The sequence below is a fragment of the Chlorocebus sabaeus genome, chromosome 10 (assembly GCF_047675955.1).
Source record: "Chlorocebus sabaeus isolate Y175 chromosome 10, mChlSab1.0.hap1, whole genome shotgun sequence".
Taxonomy (NCBI): domain Eukaryota; kingdom Metazoa; phylum Chordata; class Mammalia; order Primates; family Cercopithecidae; genus Chlorocebus; species Chlorocebus sabaeus.
Genome location: NC_132913.1, coordinates 41,474,137 through 41,496,101, shown reverse-complemented (window position 1 = coordinate 41,496,101; position 21,965 = coordinate 41,474,137). Strand labels below are relative to the sequence as shown.

At 33.8% G+C, this 21,965-nt stretch overlaps 1 protein-coding gene across 6 annotated transcripts in view; it reads right to left on the bottom strand.

Moving 5' to 3' along the window:
* The window catches only part of GALNT13 (polypeptide N-acetylgalactosaminyltransferase 13), a 590,104-nt gene that overhangs the window by 199,013 nt on the left and 369,126 nt on the right, over positions 1–21,965 (bottom strand). For all 6 annotated transcript variants that reach the window (XM_007964986.3, XM_007964988.3, XM_073019693.1 and 3 more), the window contains 3 exons: positions 15,549–15,715; positions 14,816–15,023; positions 11,961–12,131 (listed from right to left, as the gene is read on the bottom strand). In XM_007964986.3, coding sequence (XP_007963177.1) covers positions 11,961–12,131; positions 14,816–15,023; positions 15,549–15,715 — 546 coding nt within the window. The remainder of the gene's footprint in view (positions 1–11,960; positions 12,132–14,815; positions 15,024–15,548; positions 15,716–21,965) is intronic.

The following is a 21,965-nucleotide window of genomic DNA, read 5'->3' as shown; positions in this document are numbered from 1 at the left end:
ATATTGCAGAGTTCTCTATTTCTCCCAGTGCTCTCACTGTTTTATGCTCAGGTAATTAACTGTCCATCAGTTGGAGTAGCAGAGCCTTGCTTAGTCTCAGAGCTATTTTATTACTTTTCATCTTGCTGGGTTCCTATCATGAACAGTATCATTGACCTTCTGAGTTATAATGAGAAACACTAACAAAGCTAAGCAGATGGTAATTAGGAAGTAGCCATGACTCTCACCTGATGGGGGTTTTGGAACACTATGGCAATAACTATATAAGATATTACAGTGCTGGAGAGTCTATTTGATAAAATTAGGAACCAAAATTGCTGCAATTATCCTATCATAATGCAACCAAATGCTTAATATTGTTAAGTGATGCATTTTTAATGATCAGTTCAGAGTGCCTATCTACTTATCTACTTACTGATAAAGTACTGGCACATTTTAATTTAAATAACATGTATTGAATTTCATCTTACAGTTGGTCATCATTCTTATATGTGAGAAATGTGTAAGTGGCTAAAAATAAACTATGCTTAGTAGTTTATTTTTATACTATTGAGAATGACTCAAATAATTTTTACTTATGATTGAAAATAATAAAAATAATAAGATAAAATTACAATTATTCAAGAAACTCTTGTATTTTCTGAAGACAGATACTCCTGGACAGATTTTTGGGTTTGCAATATCAGTTAGCTCTCTCAGATAGGAGATTGTGCCTTATAATGTTTAATACCTATAGCCATAGCCACTGTTATGTAACATGTTCTGTTCTAAGTTAACTGCCCTGTAATATGCTTAATAAAATATTTACATATGCCTATGTAAACCTTAAGTGTTCAGAGCATCTAGAAAATGAAAAATCTTGATTATGGTTAAATTAGCTGAAATTATTTGCTTTTCAAGGTTGTGTCCATACAATGTGAAACCAAACAACCAATTTAATCAATTGAACAAGAGGGGAATAGTCAGCTCAATGACTGTGAACACTACCTACCACACATAGTAAGTAGGAAAGATGAACTGAGTTAACAGAAGTAAAGCACTTAACACAGTTCCCAACACATAATCAACAGGGTAGGTAATTCATCTTTGTTGTTGTTATTGATGTTAATCATTTAAGCAAAATCCTTGCTGTCCTTCACTTAACTTGGGCTCCTCTCTCTATATATACCCTCACTTTAGGTTTCAAAACCATTTGGAACTACCTCATATCCAAGATGTTGACTGAAATCTGCCTCAGAGCATAATTTCTTACTCTTTAACTCCTCCTGTTTTCATAAGAAGTCATTTTATCCTTCATCGGTGATTATGGTTCCTTAGTTAATCCCTAGTCTCACATTAATAACAACTTTCAGGAATTTCTTCTTCCCTTCTCCCAACCCATTTCCAAGGCTCTGCCATGTCAGTAAAACACTAGCTTAGGAATCTTGGTTCTCTGTGCTTGCTTTTCTGCAATTTCCAATTATTTCTCTTTTTTTTTTTTTTTTTTTTTTTTTTTTAAAATTTTGGTGCTTGGGTGAATTTACCTTTCACTTCATTTACTTCTGCTATTAAGACACTGGAAAAGTAATAAGATGTGGTTAACTGGTTATAGGACAAGTCCACATTATTGATTCTCTGCTTAATTCACAAACTGCTAACAATCCTGCTATCTATGTTTACTTGTTTACCTGTCTTATTTTTAACTGAGTTTTTTTTTTTTTTTTTTTTTTTTTTTGAGACAGGGTCTCACTCTGACACCCAGGCTAGAGTGAGTGGTGCAGGACTTCCCAGGCTCAGGTGATTCTCCAACCTCAGCCTCCAGAGTAGCTGGGACTACAGGCATGCACCACCACACTGAGCTATCTTTTTGTATTTTTTGTAGAGACCGGGTTTTGCCATGTTGCTCAGGCTGTTCTTGAACACTTGGGCTCAAATGACCTGCCCACCTTGGCCTCTCAAAGGGCTGGGATTACAGGTGTTAGTCACCACACTTGGCCTGAGTCTTTTCCAAAAGTTTTGGACTCTTCTCAACAACCTGGGGATGAAGGAAATGCAGGAAATCTAAACTCTTTCAATCATGAAATCTAAACTCCTTCAATCTCTAGCTCAATGTGATTAAAAATGTGTCTTCCTCATGGCCTCCTCTCTCCTCTTGTCTCATGGAAAAGAATACCTCCTTTCCTCTCCTTGTCGGCTAGCATTCATGCTTGTGGCCTCAACAGACTCTCTCCTGACTACTTTTTCAGGCCCTTGCTCATTGACTATTAACATTTATGTTTTATGCCTTTGATTTCTAGATTGGTCCCTTGAGCTTACAAGCCTGCTGAATTAAGTTCTATCCTAAACCAAAAAACATTTTCATTCCACCTTACTACTCTTTTAAACTAGGGACATATATTTTCTATTCCCTTCACTGGTAACCTTCTTGAAAGGATAATTTCTACATACTCCCTTAACAACTTTTGACCTTCTAACTAGAAGCTAGATCCTGCTCCCACCTCTACAATAACTTCTTTCTGAAAGGTCCCCGTTGATTCTAAACTCCAATAACCTGTCTTTAACTTTTTCCTCTGAAAGTATACAGTACAATTCATCAGCCTTCCTGCTTGAAATTATTTTCATTTCTAGTTCCCATTGCATTGTTCTGTAGAGGTTTCCCTTCTACTATTTTGACTGTTAATTTTGTGATTCTTATTGATACCCCCTTCCTCTCCTTTTTCCTTCCTATCAGACTTTGGACAAGCTCTTAATTTCATATGTATCAGGTGGGTCCAATATACATCATAATATTATTTTGTGGATATATGCATTTAATAATTTCTTCTCTCATCTGAAATGTAGTCCTCCCAAGGATCTCTCAGAAGCACTTTTCTCTTTCTGTGCTCTTTGTCTGGGTAAGATCAGATCATTCATCACATACCTTTCACTGTCACCTCTGTGGTTCACTCTTAATCTGTGTTTTCATACTTGTTTCCTCTGCATAAGTTGTGCTTTTGCAGTTACTCACTAGATGATTCCTTCAAAAAACTCCATTGACTCTGTTCAGTGTATATATCATAGACTTGAAAATTTGCTACTCATCTGCTTCTCTTTTAATGTCTTATATTTCTTTCCAGTCTCTTAAGATAAAATGAAAAACCACATTTTTTTTTGCGCCTAATTCAATTATTTCCAAAAGACTTCTTTTTCTTCTGAAGTATTTTTGACTCATCTCTGTTATCATAGTGACTACTTTTATCTCCTATGTTTGCTAATAATGGGGTCCTCTTAGATGCTAAGATGCTTAGATGCTGAGAGGATCTGGATGCCTCTAGATTCTTCTGCTTCTGAAATTTGTCCTAAAAATCATAGCCAGAATAATTTCTCTAAATCAATGCTCCTCTAAAAATGTTAACCAGATGTTCAAAAATCTATGTTAAGGAAATAAATTCTGGCTTTTTATCCTGGCATCATTAATCTAGCACTACCCAATGAGCTCCTCCCAACCCCTTTTAACTATTTGCCTGCATGTAAACTGTTTAGCTGTTACTGGTAAATGCTTTATGTTTTTGTGCCTCGGTATATTTGTTCACATCCATTGGTCACCTGGATTTTTCTTTGAAATCTCCCCTTGTACGTTCAAACTTGATTATTCTTAGGCTAATACAAATGTTATACACTCTAGGCAGCCTACCTTCAACAACACTGCGCCTGCCCCCCTGCTCCCTCAATCAAGACATATTCTTCTCCTTCCACCTTCTTCTATAAGCCCTTATCACTGTCTATCTCAAGGAACCGGCCAATTCTTATTGTATATAGTATTATATTTATTTCTGTGTACATTTCACCACTTCTATAAGCATATCCAATACATTGGTTTAATAGTATTAGACTATTTGCCAGGCGTGGTGGCTCACGCCTGGAATCCCAGCACTTTGGGAGGCCAAGGCAGGTAGATTATGGGGTTAGGAGATCAAGACCATCCTTGGTAACACGGTGAAACTCCATCTCTACTAAAAAATATCCCCCGCCCAAAAAAAAAAAAATTAGCCGGGCCTGGTGGCTGATGACTGTAGTCCTGGCTACTTGGGAGGCTGAGGCAGGAGAATAGCTTGAATCCGGGAGGCAGAGCTTGCAGTGAGCCGAGATTGCGCCACTGCACTCCAGCCTGGGTGACAGAGGGAGACTCTGTCTCAAATAATAATAATAATAATAAATAAATAACATCATAATAACAGTATTAGACTATTGATGGATATTTACTGAATAAATAAACAAATGAGTAATGTATCCCTATAGCCACAGAACAATCTATTTGAAAGTTAAAATTATCTGCAATTTTATTTCTGAAATTCCAAAAATGTTCTTTGCTCGCACCTGCTAAATTGATGAGTAACAAAGATGACTTCACTAATTCCAAGATTTTCAAAGGCTCTATCCTTTAATAGGAGTTTTAGGGAGTGAATTTGATAGTATTTTATTTATTTATGTATTTAGTTATACTTTGAGACTGGGTCTCACTATATTGCCCAGAATAATCTTGAACTCTTGACCTCCAGCAATCTTCCTGTCTCAGATAGGATGACAGGTACGTGCCACAGTGCCCAGTTTCTGATAGTATTTTAGAATTTAAGATATGAAGATTTGTAACTATGTAAAATAGTAAAGGTCTCAAAAAAGTATGCATTTGACATGGAAAAATGCTGGAGTTTTTCACCAGAAGTTGGCAAATCAATAGAAATTGTGACAGAATACATTTAATTATTCAGTAATGCTAAAATGTAATGTCTGTATTTTCGCCAAGAAGACAATATATCCTGTATTTCACGCTAGGATAATTACCCTGTAGAGAGGGAAGGAGACCCCAAGAGGCAGCCAAATTTAGTTGTTAGAAGTCTGGACTTCATAGCTAGATGTATGTAACACTCTTGAAACAATACCAGCACAAAGCTTATAGTATACATTTTAGATATAATCTATAAAAACAGGGGAAACATCTCTGTTTACCAAGATTATAAGTCGCTTCATTTTTATTGTTTTCTGGGTCCAAATAATTTTCAGATATGTAATATTTCAGAGCTCTAAAATCCCTACAGTTTTGGTCAAAAAATTTAGTTGCAATGTGTTTAAATGACTTGTTCAAGGACCCCTAACTAATTGGTAGCATGGATAAAAAAGTCATCTTTCTTTTTCTTTCTTTCCTATCTATCTGTCTATCTATCTATCTATCTATCTATCTATCTATCTATCTATCAATCAATCAATCATCTTTCCATTTGTCCATATACCTTATACAGCAAAAGATTTGGGGTAACTAGAAATACATTTTTCCTGGCTGGGCACAGTAGTTCACGCCTGTAATCCCAGCACTTTGAGAGGCCGAGGCGGGCGGATCACGAGGTCAGGAGATCAAGACCATCCTGGCTAACATCGTGAAACCCCGTCTCTACTAAAAATACAAAAAAATTAATCTGGCATGGTGGCGGGCGCCTGTAGTCCCAGCTACTCTGGAGGCTGAGGCAGGAGAATGGTGGGAACCCGGGAGGCGGAGTTTGCAGTGAGCCAAGGTCGCGCCACTGCACTCCAGCCTGGGCGACAGAGCCGAGACTCCGTCTCAAAACAATAATAATAATAATATAAAATAATACATTTTTCTTGATTTCAGGTTCCATGTTTATGTACCATGTTTTCCCGTGAATTTTTGGACTGCCCTTCAGAAACAATTTCTCTTAAAGTTTTGAAACATCATTCCTTCTATTTTTTTCTTTTGGTACATCAGGATTCTGTTTAATCTTACTTGCAAATAATCAAGGGCCTTGGAGAAAAACTCCTAAGAATGTTTGAGAGACTACAGATGAGTTCTAGGCTATTATTTATATGTTCAAATAACACAATATCTACGCTGTTAGTATTTAGATCTGTGTTTATAACATTTTCCATAGATTATAAAATTAATAAAGATAAGTAATAAAAATGAGGGTTTTTTTTTTTTTACATTTACAAATATGAGCATGAATAGCTGAAATCTTCACATACATCTGATTTTTTTTAACTATAAAATCGAATGGCTTTATTGGGTTAACCATTTTGCAGGTTTAGGAACCCAAAGGAAATGAAATGCTAAGAGTTTCTCTCCTTTCTTGCATATTCTATGCAGTATAACCAAAATAGAAAGCAGAGGAAAGAGAAAGGAAGCAGAGGCACAAATGCTCTTCTATCAGAGTGATGAATAATTAAATGCTGAATGTAATTAAAGTTTTTACAGCTAAAAATGGGAAGTTTGGTGGATACCACACACTATTACAATCATCTGAACCTATGTTTGGGTATGAAGATGTGGTTTTCTGTAGAGAAGAAACTGTTACTTTAAGAGCTTATGCTGGCTTGGGCTCTGGACATGGAAGCTTACTAAAATCCTGCAGAAACAATTTGTGTTTCTGCAGGATTTTAGTGGAACACAAAATGGAACACAAATCATTTGTGTTATTTTTAAGGAATAAGAAAAATATAATGTTCTGCTTAGTATGGGCAAATGATTTGTTTTGCTGCCAAAGAACCCACTTACCAACAAGCATGGGAATCAAATACTTTAACCTGTGCCTGCTTTAATCTATATTTCCAATAAAGGAGTAGTTATTTTTTCGCCTAAGTCCTTTTTAATAATTCCTAGGACCTGATAAAACCCTAAGCTTCCACAAGGATGTACAGTAATTAGTGCAAATTTTAATCTTTCATTTTACTTTCATTTCATGCTTACGAGGGATCAAAATAAACAGTGGGGCCAGCTGGGATCAGATGTCGTAAAATATTTTGGTTAACGTGATAAACTTATTCAGTATATAAATGTAATATTTAATTTACCACTCTATTACCCTAGTTTTCTTATCCCAACATGTTGCTAAGAAAGTCTTGAAAATTATCCCCTAAGCTATTAGAAAGTAATACAATACAAAAGTACTCTTCTTTTTCATAGAATATAGATTCAAATATTTTTATTTGAGGAGAGAATTTTTTACTTCTCTCAATCAACATACATTAGATTTTAACAGGAGTAAGCAAGAGCATTACTAGTTGAGCATTCCAAAGTTAGTTCTTTCTTTCAGTTTTTGTTCTGCTCACAATGTTGACCTTTCCCTGTGCTGTTGTTTTCATATCTTTCATTTTATAGAAGTGTTTTAAAGGCTTTCGTGGTATCTATTTCTGTTTCTTTCCTCCAATTCGAACGTATATTATGGTTGGATTGAGAAAAGTGTAATACAATCTGATAAAAATTAAGCAGTAAATTGTTACTATTAAACATAAGAAACTTCGTCTTATATTTGTATAAGATTTTAAAGAGTAACATTTGTGTTTTTAATTTATTATACTTACTAGTGAAATTATAAATTGATTCAGTGATAATATTTTTGGGAAGGAATTAAATTGGCAGAAGGCATCAGGAATATTAAAATAAATTTCATGTTCAAATGCATAATTCTAAAGCAATCACTTTGTATGCAAAAACTAGGTGAAGAAGAAATAATTGGTAAAAAAATTAAAGTGCAAACAAACTCTTGATGAACTTTAGTCAACAACAACAAAAAAATAGGGAAACATCTTAAGTAATTGAGACATTAGCAGCCATTAAAACCTATGTGGGGAAAAATTAATGGCATAGAAAAATATTGATGATATATCAACTTTTACATTGTAAAAAATTGCATAGAAAAGCCTTCGAAGAAAATACAACCAAATTCAAAAAGAGGTGGCTCATTGGTGTTCTGCTTCTTTATCCTTTTAGGTATTTGTCACATTTATTTTGCAATATCTATATGTTACATTATCAGATATAAATTTAAAATCTAATTCATATCAAGGACATTGCTCATTTCAATATTTTATAGCACTTCATGAGTTAAGCAAAGTAGGGAGAATAATTTTCCATTTTACAGTTGTGAAGACTAGGTAATTTCTTAATTGGAGGAGCTTGAAATAAAACCAGATCCTCGAAGGCTAGCTTCGATGCTTCTTCTATGATCACACTAGAATGATAGAGGAGATAATATATGTGAACATTCCATGAGTTTTTCACAATTATAATCAGAGATACTAATGATGTTACTTGATTTATTTGATCTTCATAAACTCCTAATTCTAACTGAGTGAAAAATAAATGCATGAAATAAAGTGAATGCTAATAAAAAGGAATATAAGATTAGGTATAATAGGTCTGAAATAAAAACCAATAATATTTACATTTGATTTATTACTATATCAGAATTTAAAGAACATCTAAAACTCTTTTGTTTTACTTTAGAAGTATACTCAATATGGCACTTGAAGTAAAAGTGAAGGCAGTCATATTAAAAATATTAATGATGATTAAATGTAAAAAAGTCCATAAGGTAAGATGTGAAGGGTAAAAAAAGTTAAATTCACTTGGAAATTACCAATAGGTTTTTAATTTTAAAAATCTATTTTAATCAGTGTGAAATTAAAGTGGAAATGAATATCTTTATAATTATTTGAGGTTCACTTACAGGGCATAATTAAGAGACTAAAGCAATCAATAAGACTTAAGCCAGGCTCATTTCTAGAGGTCCACACCACTTTAGTTGTAGACATAATTATTCCTGTACATCCACACTTGGACCATTTACACTAGACTCTTTCCCTCATCCAGCATACCTGTGGCCAGTGCCAGACAGTGAGCAACTTGACAGCATAGGTTGCCTTATCCATGTTCGTATGTGAGGAACTTAGCACAGTGCCTAACAGTTTGTATGCATGGAATACAAATAGAACAGTTTGTATGTTTATTTTTGTATGGAATCAAACTTATTTCAATAGCCTAAACCAAATCACCTTCCATTTGCATGTGTTAGGAAAAAATGCATAACTCATCCCCAAATTAATTAAATGATCTAGAGTATTATTTGCATTATCAGGTAACTTTGCTACTAGTTGCCTATTCCATTAGGTAATGTATATGCATAGTTATACAGGCATGATATGCTTGATAAGTTTCAAACTGAGCCATTTCCCAGGCAGTAGCCTCTAAGACCAGCGTCAAAACTTTAAAAGATTATAGTCAAATAAAGATAATTATATAAAGTGGATTTGTTGCAATAAATATATTTTCCCTCTTTTCTGAAGACACAGGTGCAGATAAATATTTCTTCAATTTCAAGAATGATGACAAATACCAAATGACCCTCAGCCTCAGAGTCAGGAACATAATTAGAAGAAGTTGTGGAGATTGGGATAAGTTTTCATGCCATTTCCACATGGGCAGTTTCTACTAAACTCCACCTGATGGTGCCAGGTTAAGAATCCTGGTCCATTGTAGTAAGACCTTCTGACTTATTAGTAGATGGAAATACAGATTTTTATTTAAAATATCTCATTTTTAAAGTGTTGGTAATTTTTGAAAATGTAAAACACTATGTATGCCAAATAAAACACTTCTATAGAGAATATTTGGCACAAAAGCTCCTAGTTTATGACCTCTAGTTTAAAAGGTACTATTTGTTGCACACATAATTGAAATATTCTTGAAAAGTCATATAATTCGATTATTAAATGTCAAGGGAAGTTTACTGATTAAAGAAAACGATATATTCACAATTATGTATATTATTCCATAGTTATAATATGAACATTAACAAGTATTTCACAAACTCCATTTATTATGAAAATGAAAATACCAAAGCCTAGAAGTTGGCAATAGAAAAATAAGAATCACCATGTTAAGCTTTACTTTAGATGTAGTATAACTGATTTAGGTCACAAGTTCAACCTGGCTTTCAACATAAGCAGTTGCATGATTGTATTTCTAAATGATGACTAGCCATTTATGGTGACTACAAGGTTCTTTTATAACTGACATTTTAAATAAAGCATTCCACTAAGAAAACTAAAATTTCAGCTTCATTTTCATCACTTTAGCTATTCAGAATTCTGTTAATCAAGTAGGAAAAAAATTATCTTCAACATCTAGAATGATTTATCTGTTTGTATGACTGTGAGAAAAATGATCACGGCTTCAAGCAATAGATTACAAGTAGAAGGAACGTTCACATTACAGCTATGCTGATGAAAATTACCTGCAGGCTGTTACAACCGAGCCCATGAATTAATTAACCTTTTGCCACAAAAATCTAGCAAACTTCAGCAAAGACTGAGGTTTCTTTGTTTCTCTCGCTTCAGCTTCCTCAGAGTGTTAGAAAATAAAATGATGTGCGGTTACTGAAGCAAACAAAATATACCGAGATTTTATCAGTTCTCATGCTACTGTAATACAACCACATAAATTATGGTTAAAATATAGCAAGTTAGATGATTCATCTTTTGTTTTAGTTAATGAAAGATGAGTAATAATGATTGATTTCTACATAGATCTTTATTTTATGAATGAGATCAGTAATTTCTTACTATGACTGTTGGCTACCTCTTAGTTATCTTCTATTTGACTCTGTGAGAACATAAATAAAGCATGTCTTTTGCCAATGAGTATAAACATGCCTTCTTATAAACAGCATTTTCAAATGAACGAAAACATTATCTATATGTAAGTGTATTGGTCAAGCATTCTGATAGTTTTCAAATGGGATCTAAAGTTTAAATATCAGCTAACACTAAATGAAAACAATTTGGGAAAACAGAATATCTAATAAATGATGGTAACATGAGCCACTATATTTTCCCAGTTTGTTAAAGGTTAAGTATCAATAAGACTTGGTGAATTTGAAGATTATACAAGACTTAAGACTACTAAGTTACATTTTAAATATTGACATGATAACTTACATGACTTTATACAAATGTTAGAAGTCACATTTTATTTTTCTCTTTGATGTAATAGATCTCCTTTAGAAGTTAACATCTCTAATATTTAATTATTCAATAACAAATAACTTTAGTCACTCTCTTCCATTAGCCAATTTTTAGAGTTTAATTTTAATTAATTCATTATATAATTAAGTAGGTGACAATAGATAAGTCATCCCTTCAGTAGGTTACCAGACATTCTTGTTCAGATCATGGATTTTACATACAGTAAGTCTTCACTTAATGCTATTGTGACTTTAAGTGAAATGACAAACAAAAGGTCCTCAAGTAACATCCTTCAGTTCAATGTCCCTCCATTATAAAATTGATGACAGTGTTTTTTGTTATTTTGTTTAAAGTTGCAGTTTCCAAGAACCCGTTTACAATGCTAAGTGAGGACTTAAAGTGTATGGTTTTAGAATGTTAGGGTATTTCTCTCATGTTCCAAAGGAAGGATGATTTGCCAAATTCATCTTTAAAAAACTAAACTAGTGAATACTTCCCCAAGTATTTTTCAGGAAATCAATTTTTAGTTTCAGGTAAGAGGTCCACAATGTGTTTAAGTATGAAGATGATACTTTTGTGTTAATAAAGTGGGTAATGCTTATACAGACAATTCAAGATGTATAAGATATTTTTTATTACAAGTAAGCCCATATTTCACTAATCAATATTTCAACTTAAGTAGTATTTGAAGTAATTTGGGGCAATAAACCCTTTGAAATTTTGAATACATTAAAATTTTCCAAATGGACCTATAGAATCTATAAGGAAGATAGCCATTTAAACGTGATATATTTAGAATATTTAGCAAAACATTTTTGGCTATTTCAGTTTTGAGAACATTTCTATCATAAGCCATACACTTTGAGGTAAGACATACATTTACTTGAAGTGTCAAGGCTAGCACATTTCTGTCACACAGAAAATTCACAGCAAATGTATTTTGAATATAAGAATATATAAACCTTCAAAAGATATTTAGCATTTTTGCCAATACTTAGGTTTGCTTATACTAATTTAAATTAGATTTAATATTGTTATTGATCCTTATATGATTATGTAAAGGGTCATAATGTATATGCATATTGAATAATAAGGATACGATTAATTAAACATTAGAACAGAAATTTATAATATTCCTTAATTTTTATGGGAATATACATAATCTTCAAGAGAGATGATATACATACCTGACAGGTAATGTTCTGTCTCCTTTCCTCCTGTCCATTTCTCTTTGGGGAACAGGATACCAGCGGAAATTCAGTTTCCAGTTAAAACCCCCATAAGTCATGTCTGACCCAGCCATATATTCAAAAGTATCATCACTAATCACATCAATGATAGGGCAGACAACCGTTTTCCTGCAGAAAAATTAAAACCAATTTATAGACACAAGATAATTAAAATGTTACATTATCTTCTCCAAACTGATTACAGTTGATATGATGAAATGTAATTATTTTGTTACTTTAATATGCCTTAGCTTCATTTTATCCTATTAGTCCATGGAATTATTTCCTTTGAATATATATTCCTTACAGTTTACTTTATGCTATCATTTGAAATCTAATCAAATACACTAATTGACCTTCAAGTCTATTTCCAAATGCATTCTAAGTACTAACTTAGCAAGATGAGCAGGGTCTATTTTTCATCAAACCTCCACCCACAGCATGATTAGTAGAGCTGCTTTGAGATTAGGTATCATTTTAGCTATAACCCATTGAAAAGCAATAGCATTCAGGGAGGGAAGAAGGGATGATGGCAAATTAGATCTGGTAGTTTGCATTTCAAGTAGGGTACGTTAGTTTAGAGAGTTCTGAGGACATCTTCATGGAGAAAACACCTACTAGGAAAAACAAACAAAAATCAACAAACAGCAACAATAAAAATCATAATCTGTCAGTATAAGTAAATGTTTCCTATGAAAAATGATAGGGTCATGACAATTTCTGAGTAAAATGTCCTCAAATTGAGAGTTTACATTTATAATCTAGACAATAGCTTAAGATAGGGAAAGATAAGCAACTTCAATCTCTGGTGTTTTATCCTTTTTTTTCTTTTTCTTTTTGAGACAGAAAAAAAACATGAGCCACCGCACCTGGCCTATCCCATTTTTCTTAAAGTAAGAGCCAAAAGGTTGGTGTTCTTAATGGTAGCTTTCTATGGTAGAAAATTTCATTTGGGAAAATCATTAGGTACACTTTTAATCCATGTTGTGCCTTCTCTAATTCTTGATCTAACCCCTGTTCATTTATTTTATTATGGGATCAAACTTCTGTGATTTCCACAAGTAAACATTCAGGCCTACTCAAATCGTACTGGTTGTGGCTAATTCTGAAGACCAGAGTTGGTTTTTCATATTTGGTAGAAGGTAAATATACAAATAGGCTTCTGAATCATCTCCAGATATGAAAAGCACACAAATGTCCATTATTTACTTGTTTTGTAACACCAGTTTCACCAATACTCATTTTCAATTAAGGTCTTATATTCCACAAAATTGACCAGAGCTTCAACTTATCTGCAATCAACAAGACTCCTGTAGCCTTGGGAAAGCTTCTTGGTGACTCTGGACCCCAGAAAAATCAATATTTTTCTCACTTCCTTTATTAGATTTAATGATTTAACTTATGAGGAGAAGAAATTAGGTCTAAAAACCTTGAACAGACTATTAGGGTAGTTTTCAAATTTATAATCAGGACAAGATAATAGGGTTCATCATATGCAAATACAGTGTAATTATGTTGTTAGATCAAACAAAAAATAGCCTATGCATGACCATATTGAAATATTAAAAGCGCATTGAGTTGAATATGAAACACGTGTATAAAAAAAAACAGCATAATATACCAAAATTTGCCAGGAAATTCATTTTTAAGTTCATTTTACTTTGCCAGTCTTATTGTCCTGTGGGTACTGCACAATACACAAAGTGGAAAAATGTTATTAGCCATGTACAACACTCTATGGACTAAAAGGTTCCTACCGCTTTCTTCAACTGTTGTGCTTCATTTTACTGACAGCTTCCATCCATCTTCCTGGCAAGTACCAAATCCTGCTGTTTAAGTGATGTGGCTGTACTAGCTCAGACTAAGTAGTTCCTACCTGGAGTGTCTAATTAAAAATGTCAATTCTAGTAGGACTTTTCTACTATAGATGAAATGACTATGCAAGTAAGGTGTTATGTAATGTTTTGTTATTGTATCAGATAGCATTCAATGTTAGTTATCTTTATTAGGTATTTAGAAATTATACTCTCTTATCACCAGTGTTTATAAATAATTGCAAAAAGAATGCTTGTACTTCATCAACAACAGAAGGAACTGCAGGTATGTGTAAGGATTCTTAATTTCTATAAAGTGCTATTTATTCAATTTTCCAGATTTCAAAATGTGTATGTATAAGGTCACAATATTGTTGAAATAATTAAACATATTCTTATAGCTGTGCTCTTACGTTTTCTTTTTTTAATTATAATTATTTTCAGTGCTGTGTGTGTGCATGTATGTGTGTGCATTTTTAAGACATTCCAGGTGAATTTGAACTAGACTGACTAAGGGTGCTCGTGTAGTTTAGAGAACACTGGCAGAGAACTGGAAAGAGCTGAATTGTTCCCAGCACTTCCAATGACTGCAGCAAGTTAGATGTAGCTTCTTAGTTCCTCCCCATTATGAGTTATAGATAAGAATATCTACAGTACTTACCTCACAGGGTAGTTGTGAGAATACGAAAAGGTGCTTTGAAAGTGTGCTTTATAACACAATTACACTATTTTAGATCATATTTAATTCCTTCACCTAAAAAGTAATTTAACATGTTTTCTATAACTTGAATTGTTTCACTATTTCTTAGTCAACTATCTATGTCCAGCATGAATACAGCAGTCTTATTTATCAAGCAAGTGGGAAAACCTGCTTTTAAGAAAAGCTATAAAATAATCCTTCTAAAAATACGAACTTGGAAGACAAATTCTGATGGACATCTGGAACTGTCCTAAGAGGTTCAGTCATAACCCAGGCAGACATAACACATAAATTCTTACCTGTCTTCCTTTATTCTTGCCAGCAAAGGCTCCAGCCATCCTAACGTGCATTCACAGTGTGCATCAAGAAAAGTTATGACCTGCCCTTTTGAAGCGGCTGCTCCTCGAAGACGGGCACGTATTAACCCAGAGCGTTCTTCCATCCTAATAATTTTTACTGGCACTTCTAAATTTTTCACGTAATTCTCTAATGTCAACTTGAGAAAATCTGTAACATGTAAAAGAATTTATAAGAAACAGTTTTGAAACTGTTTTAAGAAACAGCAGAGATACTACCAAGATGGAAATTCAACACACAGAAATGGTGGCCAATTCCTATCAGTACTTTTTGCCTTAGATATAAAATAATAGAGATTTCATTAGTTAACTAATGTCATGTATCCATAAAATCATATGAATGCTCAATAATATAATCAATTGAGTTGGAAAAAAAGATATATTATTGAAAGTCATTTTGGCTGAATTTTTAGGTTAGTAAGAACCATATAGAATCATGAGAGAAAGTGAAAGAATTAGTTATTTGCTTCTAGAGTTGGCATTAATGAGGTTATTGATGAGAATTTGATAGGCTATGGAACGGCTAGTAAAATTATAATGCAAATATAGATAATTGCCTAGTTATCTTTTTGGCCATAATAAAGCTTTCTAATACAAAAACAAAACAAAACAAAACAAAAAACAAACAAACAAAAAACCAAACAAAAAACAAACAAACAAAAAAAACAGCTTGTACCTCTTTCACTGGCATCATCTACCAAGATGACCTCAGAGAGTAGATAGTGTGGGGAACGATTTATCACACTGTAAACAGTTCTAAGGAGAGTGCTCCAAGCTTCATTATGAAACACAATGACTACACTTGTGTTTGGAAGTTCATCAGGGTAGACTTTTGTCTTACATCTGAAAAAGAGGAAAGAAGAGGGATCTTAATAAATGCATTTTTTATCCTGATTATTATAAAAAGAAATATCCATAATAACACAACTTCAAACTTGAAAGCCCCTTACTAAGGAACTGTTTTATGAATATCTAAAATCATTTCCCTTTTATAAGTGCTATGAGTAATCAGTTGGCATTCTGAAAATTAAATATGCATAATTACTAATATTTTTATTTTAACTCCTGCAGGGAACAAAGCAGCATGATTTCTACAAGTCTAAGAAAAACCTAAGAAATATAAAATAACATTCTGAAACTTTTGATAAAAGACCTGGTACAACAGGTACAAAGGAGTTCATTTAGTAAATATAATTTTATTCTTTGTTAATAAAAATGTATAACTCAAGAAGTCATAGGAACATAAACAGACACGGGCCCAAAGGATTTTGAAGTATGTAAAACAGATTTTTCTGTTCTAAATCTAGTCATGTATGCTTTTAATTCCGTTTGAGGATGCTATAAACAATATCTACTTCCAAGGAAAGATTTAGGTTTCCTTTAGATTCAGAATCTACTAAATGCATCTTGGCCTCTAAAATTTCCTTATGTTTTGGAGATCAGGAAACGTAATGGACTACCAGCACTTCTCAAACTTTAATATGCACAGTCATTGATATGGAAGTGCTGGGAAGGTAAGAGCGTGTTCCCTTTAAATGACATGGAAGCGGGGAAGGGAAGTGCTGGGTAGAGGAAGGCGTGGTCCCTGGCTAGGGCTCCACTCCGACAGACCCTGGGTGAGGATGGCATTTCCTGCCCAAATGTTGCATTTCCCAAGACCACCCTGGCCTGCCATCCTGTGCCTATAACCAGCCACCACCCGCCTCCATTTCAGCATCATCTGGAGATTCATTCAAATGCAGATTCTAATTCACTCGGTCTTGGGTGAAGTTTCTGCATTTCTGAAAAGCTCTGAGATGATTTAGAGGCTGCTGGTCCCTGGTGCACACTGATTAGTAAGGGGCTACACCATAATTACTACTAGTTTTAGAACTTAATATTTTGAAAAATGTTTTTGACACCCCCGACTCTAGAAGGCAGACACACAAGCTGCTGGACGTCCAGAGGAGCAGATCTGCCCAAGAAGACACAGACAGCTGGATGAAACAGACAGCTGGATGAAACAGACAGCTGGATGTGGAGAGGAGCACGTCAGCGGAGGAACGCACCGGCAGCTGGACATGGAGAGGGATGCACCGACAGGCATCCGCAAGTCAGCAGGCCATTGACCAGTGGGGGCAGGCAGAATTTGGCTGGGGCAGTCAGAGGAGACAGCACAGGACGCTGAGCTGCCTAACTCCAGGGGAAAACCTTCTCACTCCATCCCCTTTCTGGCCTCCCCCATCTGCTGAGAGCTACCCTTCACTCAATAAAACCTTGCACTCATTCTCCAAGTGTGATCCGACTCTTCCGTACACCAAGGCAAGAACCCCGGATACAGAAAGTCCTCTGTTCTTGTGACAAGGTAGTGACAAGGTAGAGGGTCTAATTGAGCTGGTTAACACGAGTTGCCTATAGACGGCAAAATTAAAAGAGCACACGGTAGCACGCTCCCACTGGGGTGGAGCTGTAAACATCCACCCCTAAACACTGCTGTGGGGTCGGAGCCCCACAACCTGCCCAGTCCGCCCATATGCTGCCCTAGAGATTTGAGCAGAGGGGCACTGAAGAAGCAAGCCACAGCCCCATCACACGCCCTGTGAGGGGGACAAGGCAACTTTTCCCATTTCAGCATCACCTGGAGATTCATTCAAATGCAGATTCTAATTCACTCGGTCTTGGGTGAAGTTTCTGCATTTCTGAAAAGCTCCGAGATGATTTAGAGGCTGCTGGTCCCTGGTGCACACTGATTAGTAAGGGGCTACACCATAATTATTACTAGTTTTAGAACTTAATATTTTGGAAAATGTTTTTGACTTTGCTTACAAGTCCAGAGAAGTCCAGATTTTTCTTTTAAAGTAATCAGTCAAGGTACACTTGGATCAATGATATGTGTGGTACTGTAGGTGGTGAGCCCAAATTTAACAGGCAGGTGTTTGTTGCTCCCATTACCTTGTCAACATTCGGGCATTTCTGTCATGTCATTTTAAATCAATGTGATTGCAGATTATAAAAAAAATGTCAAAAGGTTTCTGAAGCAGTAACAGAAGTGTATTCACCTGAGGTTATTTTTCATGTAAAATATTCTGAAGAGCTAGATAATTAACACAATAATATAAACTGAATCAGATACCTCTTGCTACTTATGACTGGCTTAATGCATGACACAACACAGCATTGTTGAAATTAGTTTCCTTCACAAAGGAGTGAAAAAAAAAACACAATAAAATGTGGAAGATGAAGGCATATAATAAATATTTGATTGTGTGCCAGTTAAGATCTTCATTATCTTTTAAAACCATCTAACAGATCACCTAGTCAATAAAGTCTTCTGTAATATAGCCGGCTAAAAATGTCCATTTACCTCAATTACAACATTTTCCAGCATACATTTACTTGAAAAAGATTTATTAAGCATCTAGAATATAAAAGATACTGTGCATATAGGAAAATAAACATGTAAGGCATGGGAAAAGTATTTGGATTTATTACCATCTCTTTCCCTTCTGGAGGCAAGATTCAAAAAGTTTCCATGAACTTCATCATTTGACTTGTATCTCCAAGTAGTTCATCACTAAATAAACTTAGAAAGTCATCTTGGTAAATGAGAGGGTTTTCTCTACCATTTTCCTCAAATTTCCATTCTTCTGCCTCATTAAAAAACCTAATCACTTTCAGTATGCAAAGTCAAGAGTAAGGTAAAGATCATCATCCTCCTCGAAGAAGTATAGCTGGAAAAACAGGCTGAAAGCAGTCTAACAGCCAACAGCCAGTGGCTTCACTCAAGGATTATAGTCAATAAAGTCTACTCAGCATCATTTTTTTAAAAAAGATTTTTTCAATCAACATTTTTTGTATGTTACACTAAATGCCAACAATTAAATAAATGATTTAAAATGTCAAACTAAAAGCAGATATTTCAATCCAGCATCTTAAAGTATTTTTATCAAGCTTTACTTTGTGATTAAAAAAATTGACTCACAGGCCAGGCGCGGTAGCTCCCGCTTGTAATCCCAGCACTTTGGGAGGCCGAGACGGGCGAATCAAGAGGTCAGGAGATTGAGACCATTGGTTAACAAGGTGAAACCCCGTCTCTACTAAAAATACAAAAAAAAAAAAAAAAAAAAAAAAAAAAAAAAAAATTAGCCCGGCCCGGTGGCAGGCGCCTGTAGTCCCAGCTACTCGGGAGGCTGATGCAGGAGAATGGCATGAACCCAGCAGGAGTTTGCAGTGAGCCGAGATCACACCACTGTACTCCAGCCTGGGCGATACGGCGAGACTCTTTCTCAAAACAAACAAACAAACAAACAAACAAACAAACATCCACTCACAAATGAATACAAAGTTAGTATTCATTTTATGTGTCAAAGTTATAGTGAATTAGTTTGCTGTTAATGCAGCTATCATGTTTACTTATGGAAAACTTCCACTGTCATTATTTAATATAGCATAAAAATAAAATAGGGCTAATATTTTAATTAATTCTTCCTCTTCTTCCTGTGTAAACAGTCATTCATCAAAGGGTAAAAAGATTCAGTTATGAGGGATGAATAAGTTCTGGAGATCTGATGCACAGCATGGTGACTATAATTAATAATACTGTATTGTATACTGTAGTTGAAATATACTAAGAGAAATGTTCTTAAGGTTTCTCACCACATCAAAAAAAAATCATAAAGATGTGAGGTGATAGACGTGTTAATTTGATCATTTCGCAATGTTTAGGTGTATCAAAACATCAAGTTGTATACTTTAAGTATACATAACTTTTAGTTGTCAAATATACCTCAATAAAGTTGAATAAAGTCATTCAGCAGACTCCTTCTGTACTATTAATCTAAGTGATACAAATTAGTTATTTTCTACATAAGTTTATCCAGTTATCCTAAATGCATAGATTTATGTAAGCAAGAGTTATGATCTTCATTACTTCTGAGGAATCTGTGGTGCAATGAACTGGTATCATTGTCTGTATTTTACCAAAGTTAATGTTCCATCTATGGGAAGATATACTATGATTTTATCTACTGTTAGGAAAGAAAAAAATGTGGTCAAATTATAGCACAATGCTCTCTTATCACTAGAATCTATTTCATACTTAAATAGAGCTTACAGAAAAAGTTTTTAAATGAATTTGGACATAGATTTCTATCAATATTGTCATGCTTGACTTATGAATCAGCCACATCATTTTCCTGTGGATTTGAAGTTTCTTCCATGTATTTAAACTTTCTCCGGCTTTAAATAGTATTGCTTATCATATGAGGGGCAACCATTTAGCATATAACTCAAGAAGTCTAAAACAGTATCAACCTCTTGTGGATATCTACCTTGGTACTATAAAGTCCTGCTTTTTAAAGTTTAAGGTGCAAATGAATTATGTGGGGATCTTGTTAAAATGCAGATTCTGATTCAGTAGATCTGGTATGAACTCAGGATTCTACATTTATAACACCATCCTTGGTGGTGCCAACACTCCTGGTCCTTGGTTGACATGATAAGAAAAAAGCCATATAAATCAGTCAGCTGTTGATCAGCAGGCAAATGTAGGATTGTAATGATGCCTCCAGTAACAAATCTTTGTTTAATCATATGAAATTTAATTCTTGATGTTCTTTTGTATCTTGTTCTTTTCAGACAATAACTTTTGGTTCTAATAGTGAACCCTAATGTAATGTAATGTAATCTTTTTGAAAAAATAGTGAATGACAATTAAACTCAATACACACAGTACAAAGAGTACACATAATTTAGTTGAAACAACGACTATATGAACAGCTATGACCATGTTTGTAAAACTCATACTAATTTCAGACACTTAAAATGAAAAAACTGCACATCTTAGCACACACGAATACAATAATTTCTTTTGTTTAGATAAGAAAATGCATTTAAAGTTCTGTGTAGTTAAAAAACCTTTAAAATAAACTATATTATATGTTACGCTATATATTATAAATATCTAATGTTATAATATTTTATATATATTTTTATATATATTTATATAAATATATAATATTTATAAATATAAATATAAAATATACAAAATATAAAATATTTATATATAAATAAAAAATATATATTTTTATATAAATATATATATAAAGCTGGCAGAGTTTTTAACTCACTGATATTTCCAGAAACAATTCAAAACAAATAAGAACAACAACATAAACAAGGAACAAATGATGGAAGTGGGGATAAGTACTCCAAATAGAACAAATAGATAGAACTTGGCTAATAATCTATTCTCCCTGATACAAGACAATTTGTTCTTTGTGATATTAGAAGGATAATTTCACCACTTTTCATCTCAGTTTTTATATCTTTTGCATAATAAGATTAAGGTAGGCAAGCTCAAAGGTCTTATCTGAAATGGATAGTAGACATTGCTTGGTATACACTGCAGAGTAAAGCTCATAATCTCCACATGGTGGAACTGGAAAGGACTTTCAAAGTTGGCTAATTCAAAGTTTCATTTCACAGAATACAAGTCTCAAGCTGCATACTTCTTTCAGTACTATAATAAAGTAATAATAATGTAACAAAAATAATTTAGTAATACTAATGATTTCTGCCTGAAATTCTTTTATATGCTATATCAAAAGTTTTAAATGACATTAATTGTAAAAAAATTAATTGGAAAAATTAGGAACAAATAAAGCATATTAAAATGTGCCAAAATCTTGCATTCAAATGTATATATCATTATATCAGATAGGGAAATATCAATTTCCCTAGGATCACTTCATTAAAACTAAGCATAGAATGTCAGCTTTAATTGAAATTATGTATATTTAGACCAAATAACTCTTTTAGCAACATGTCTTATGAAGTTATTATTTGTTTTCTTTTACATAAACATCTAAATGGGATTAGCAAAAATTGACATTATTGTGGTGCACAATGTATATGTAATTAACTTTGAGAGTAAAAGTGGCAGATGGCAATAGCAATTTTCATCAATTTGAAAGGAATACTTGATGTCCAAATCATGAACCTGAAATCTGGTATTCCAGTGAAATCATAAGCTTTATCATGGCAATATTTACATGCTGAATTTGTAATACTTGCAAGGAAGTGAAAGTTTATTTTTTTTAATTCTATGATAATA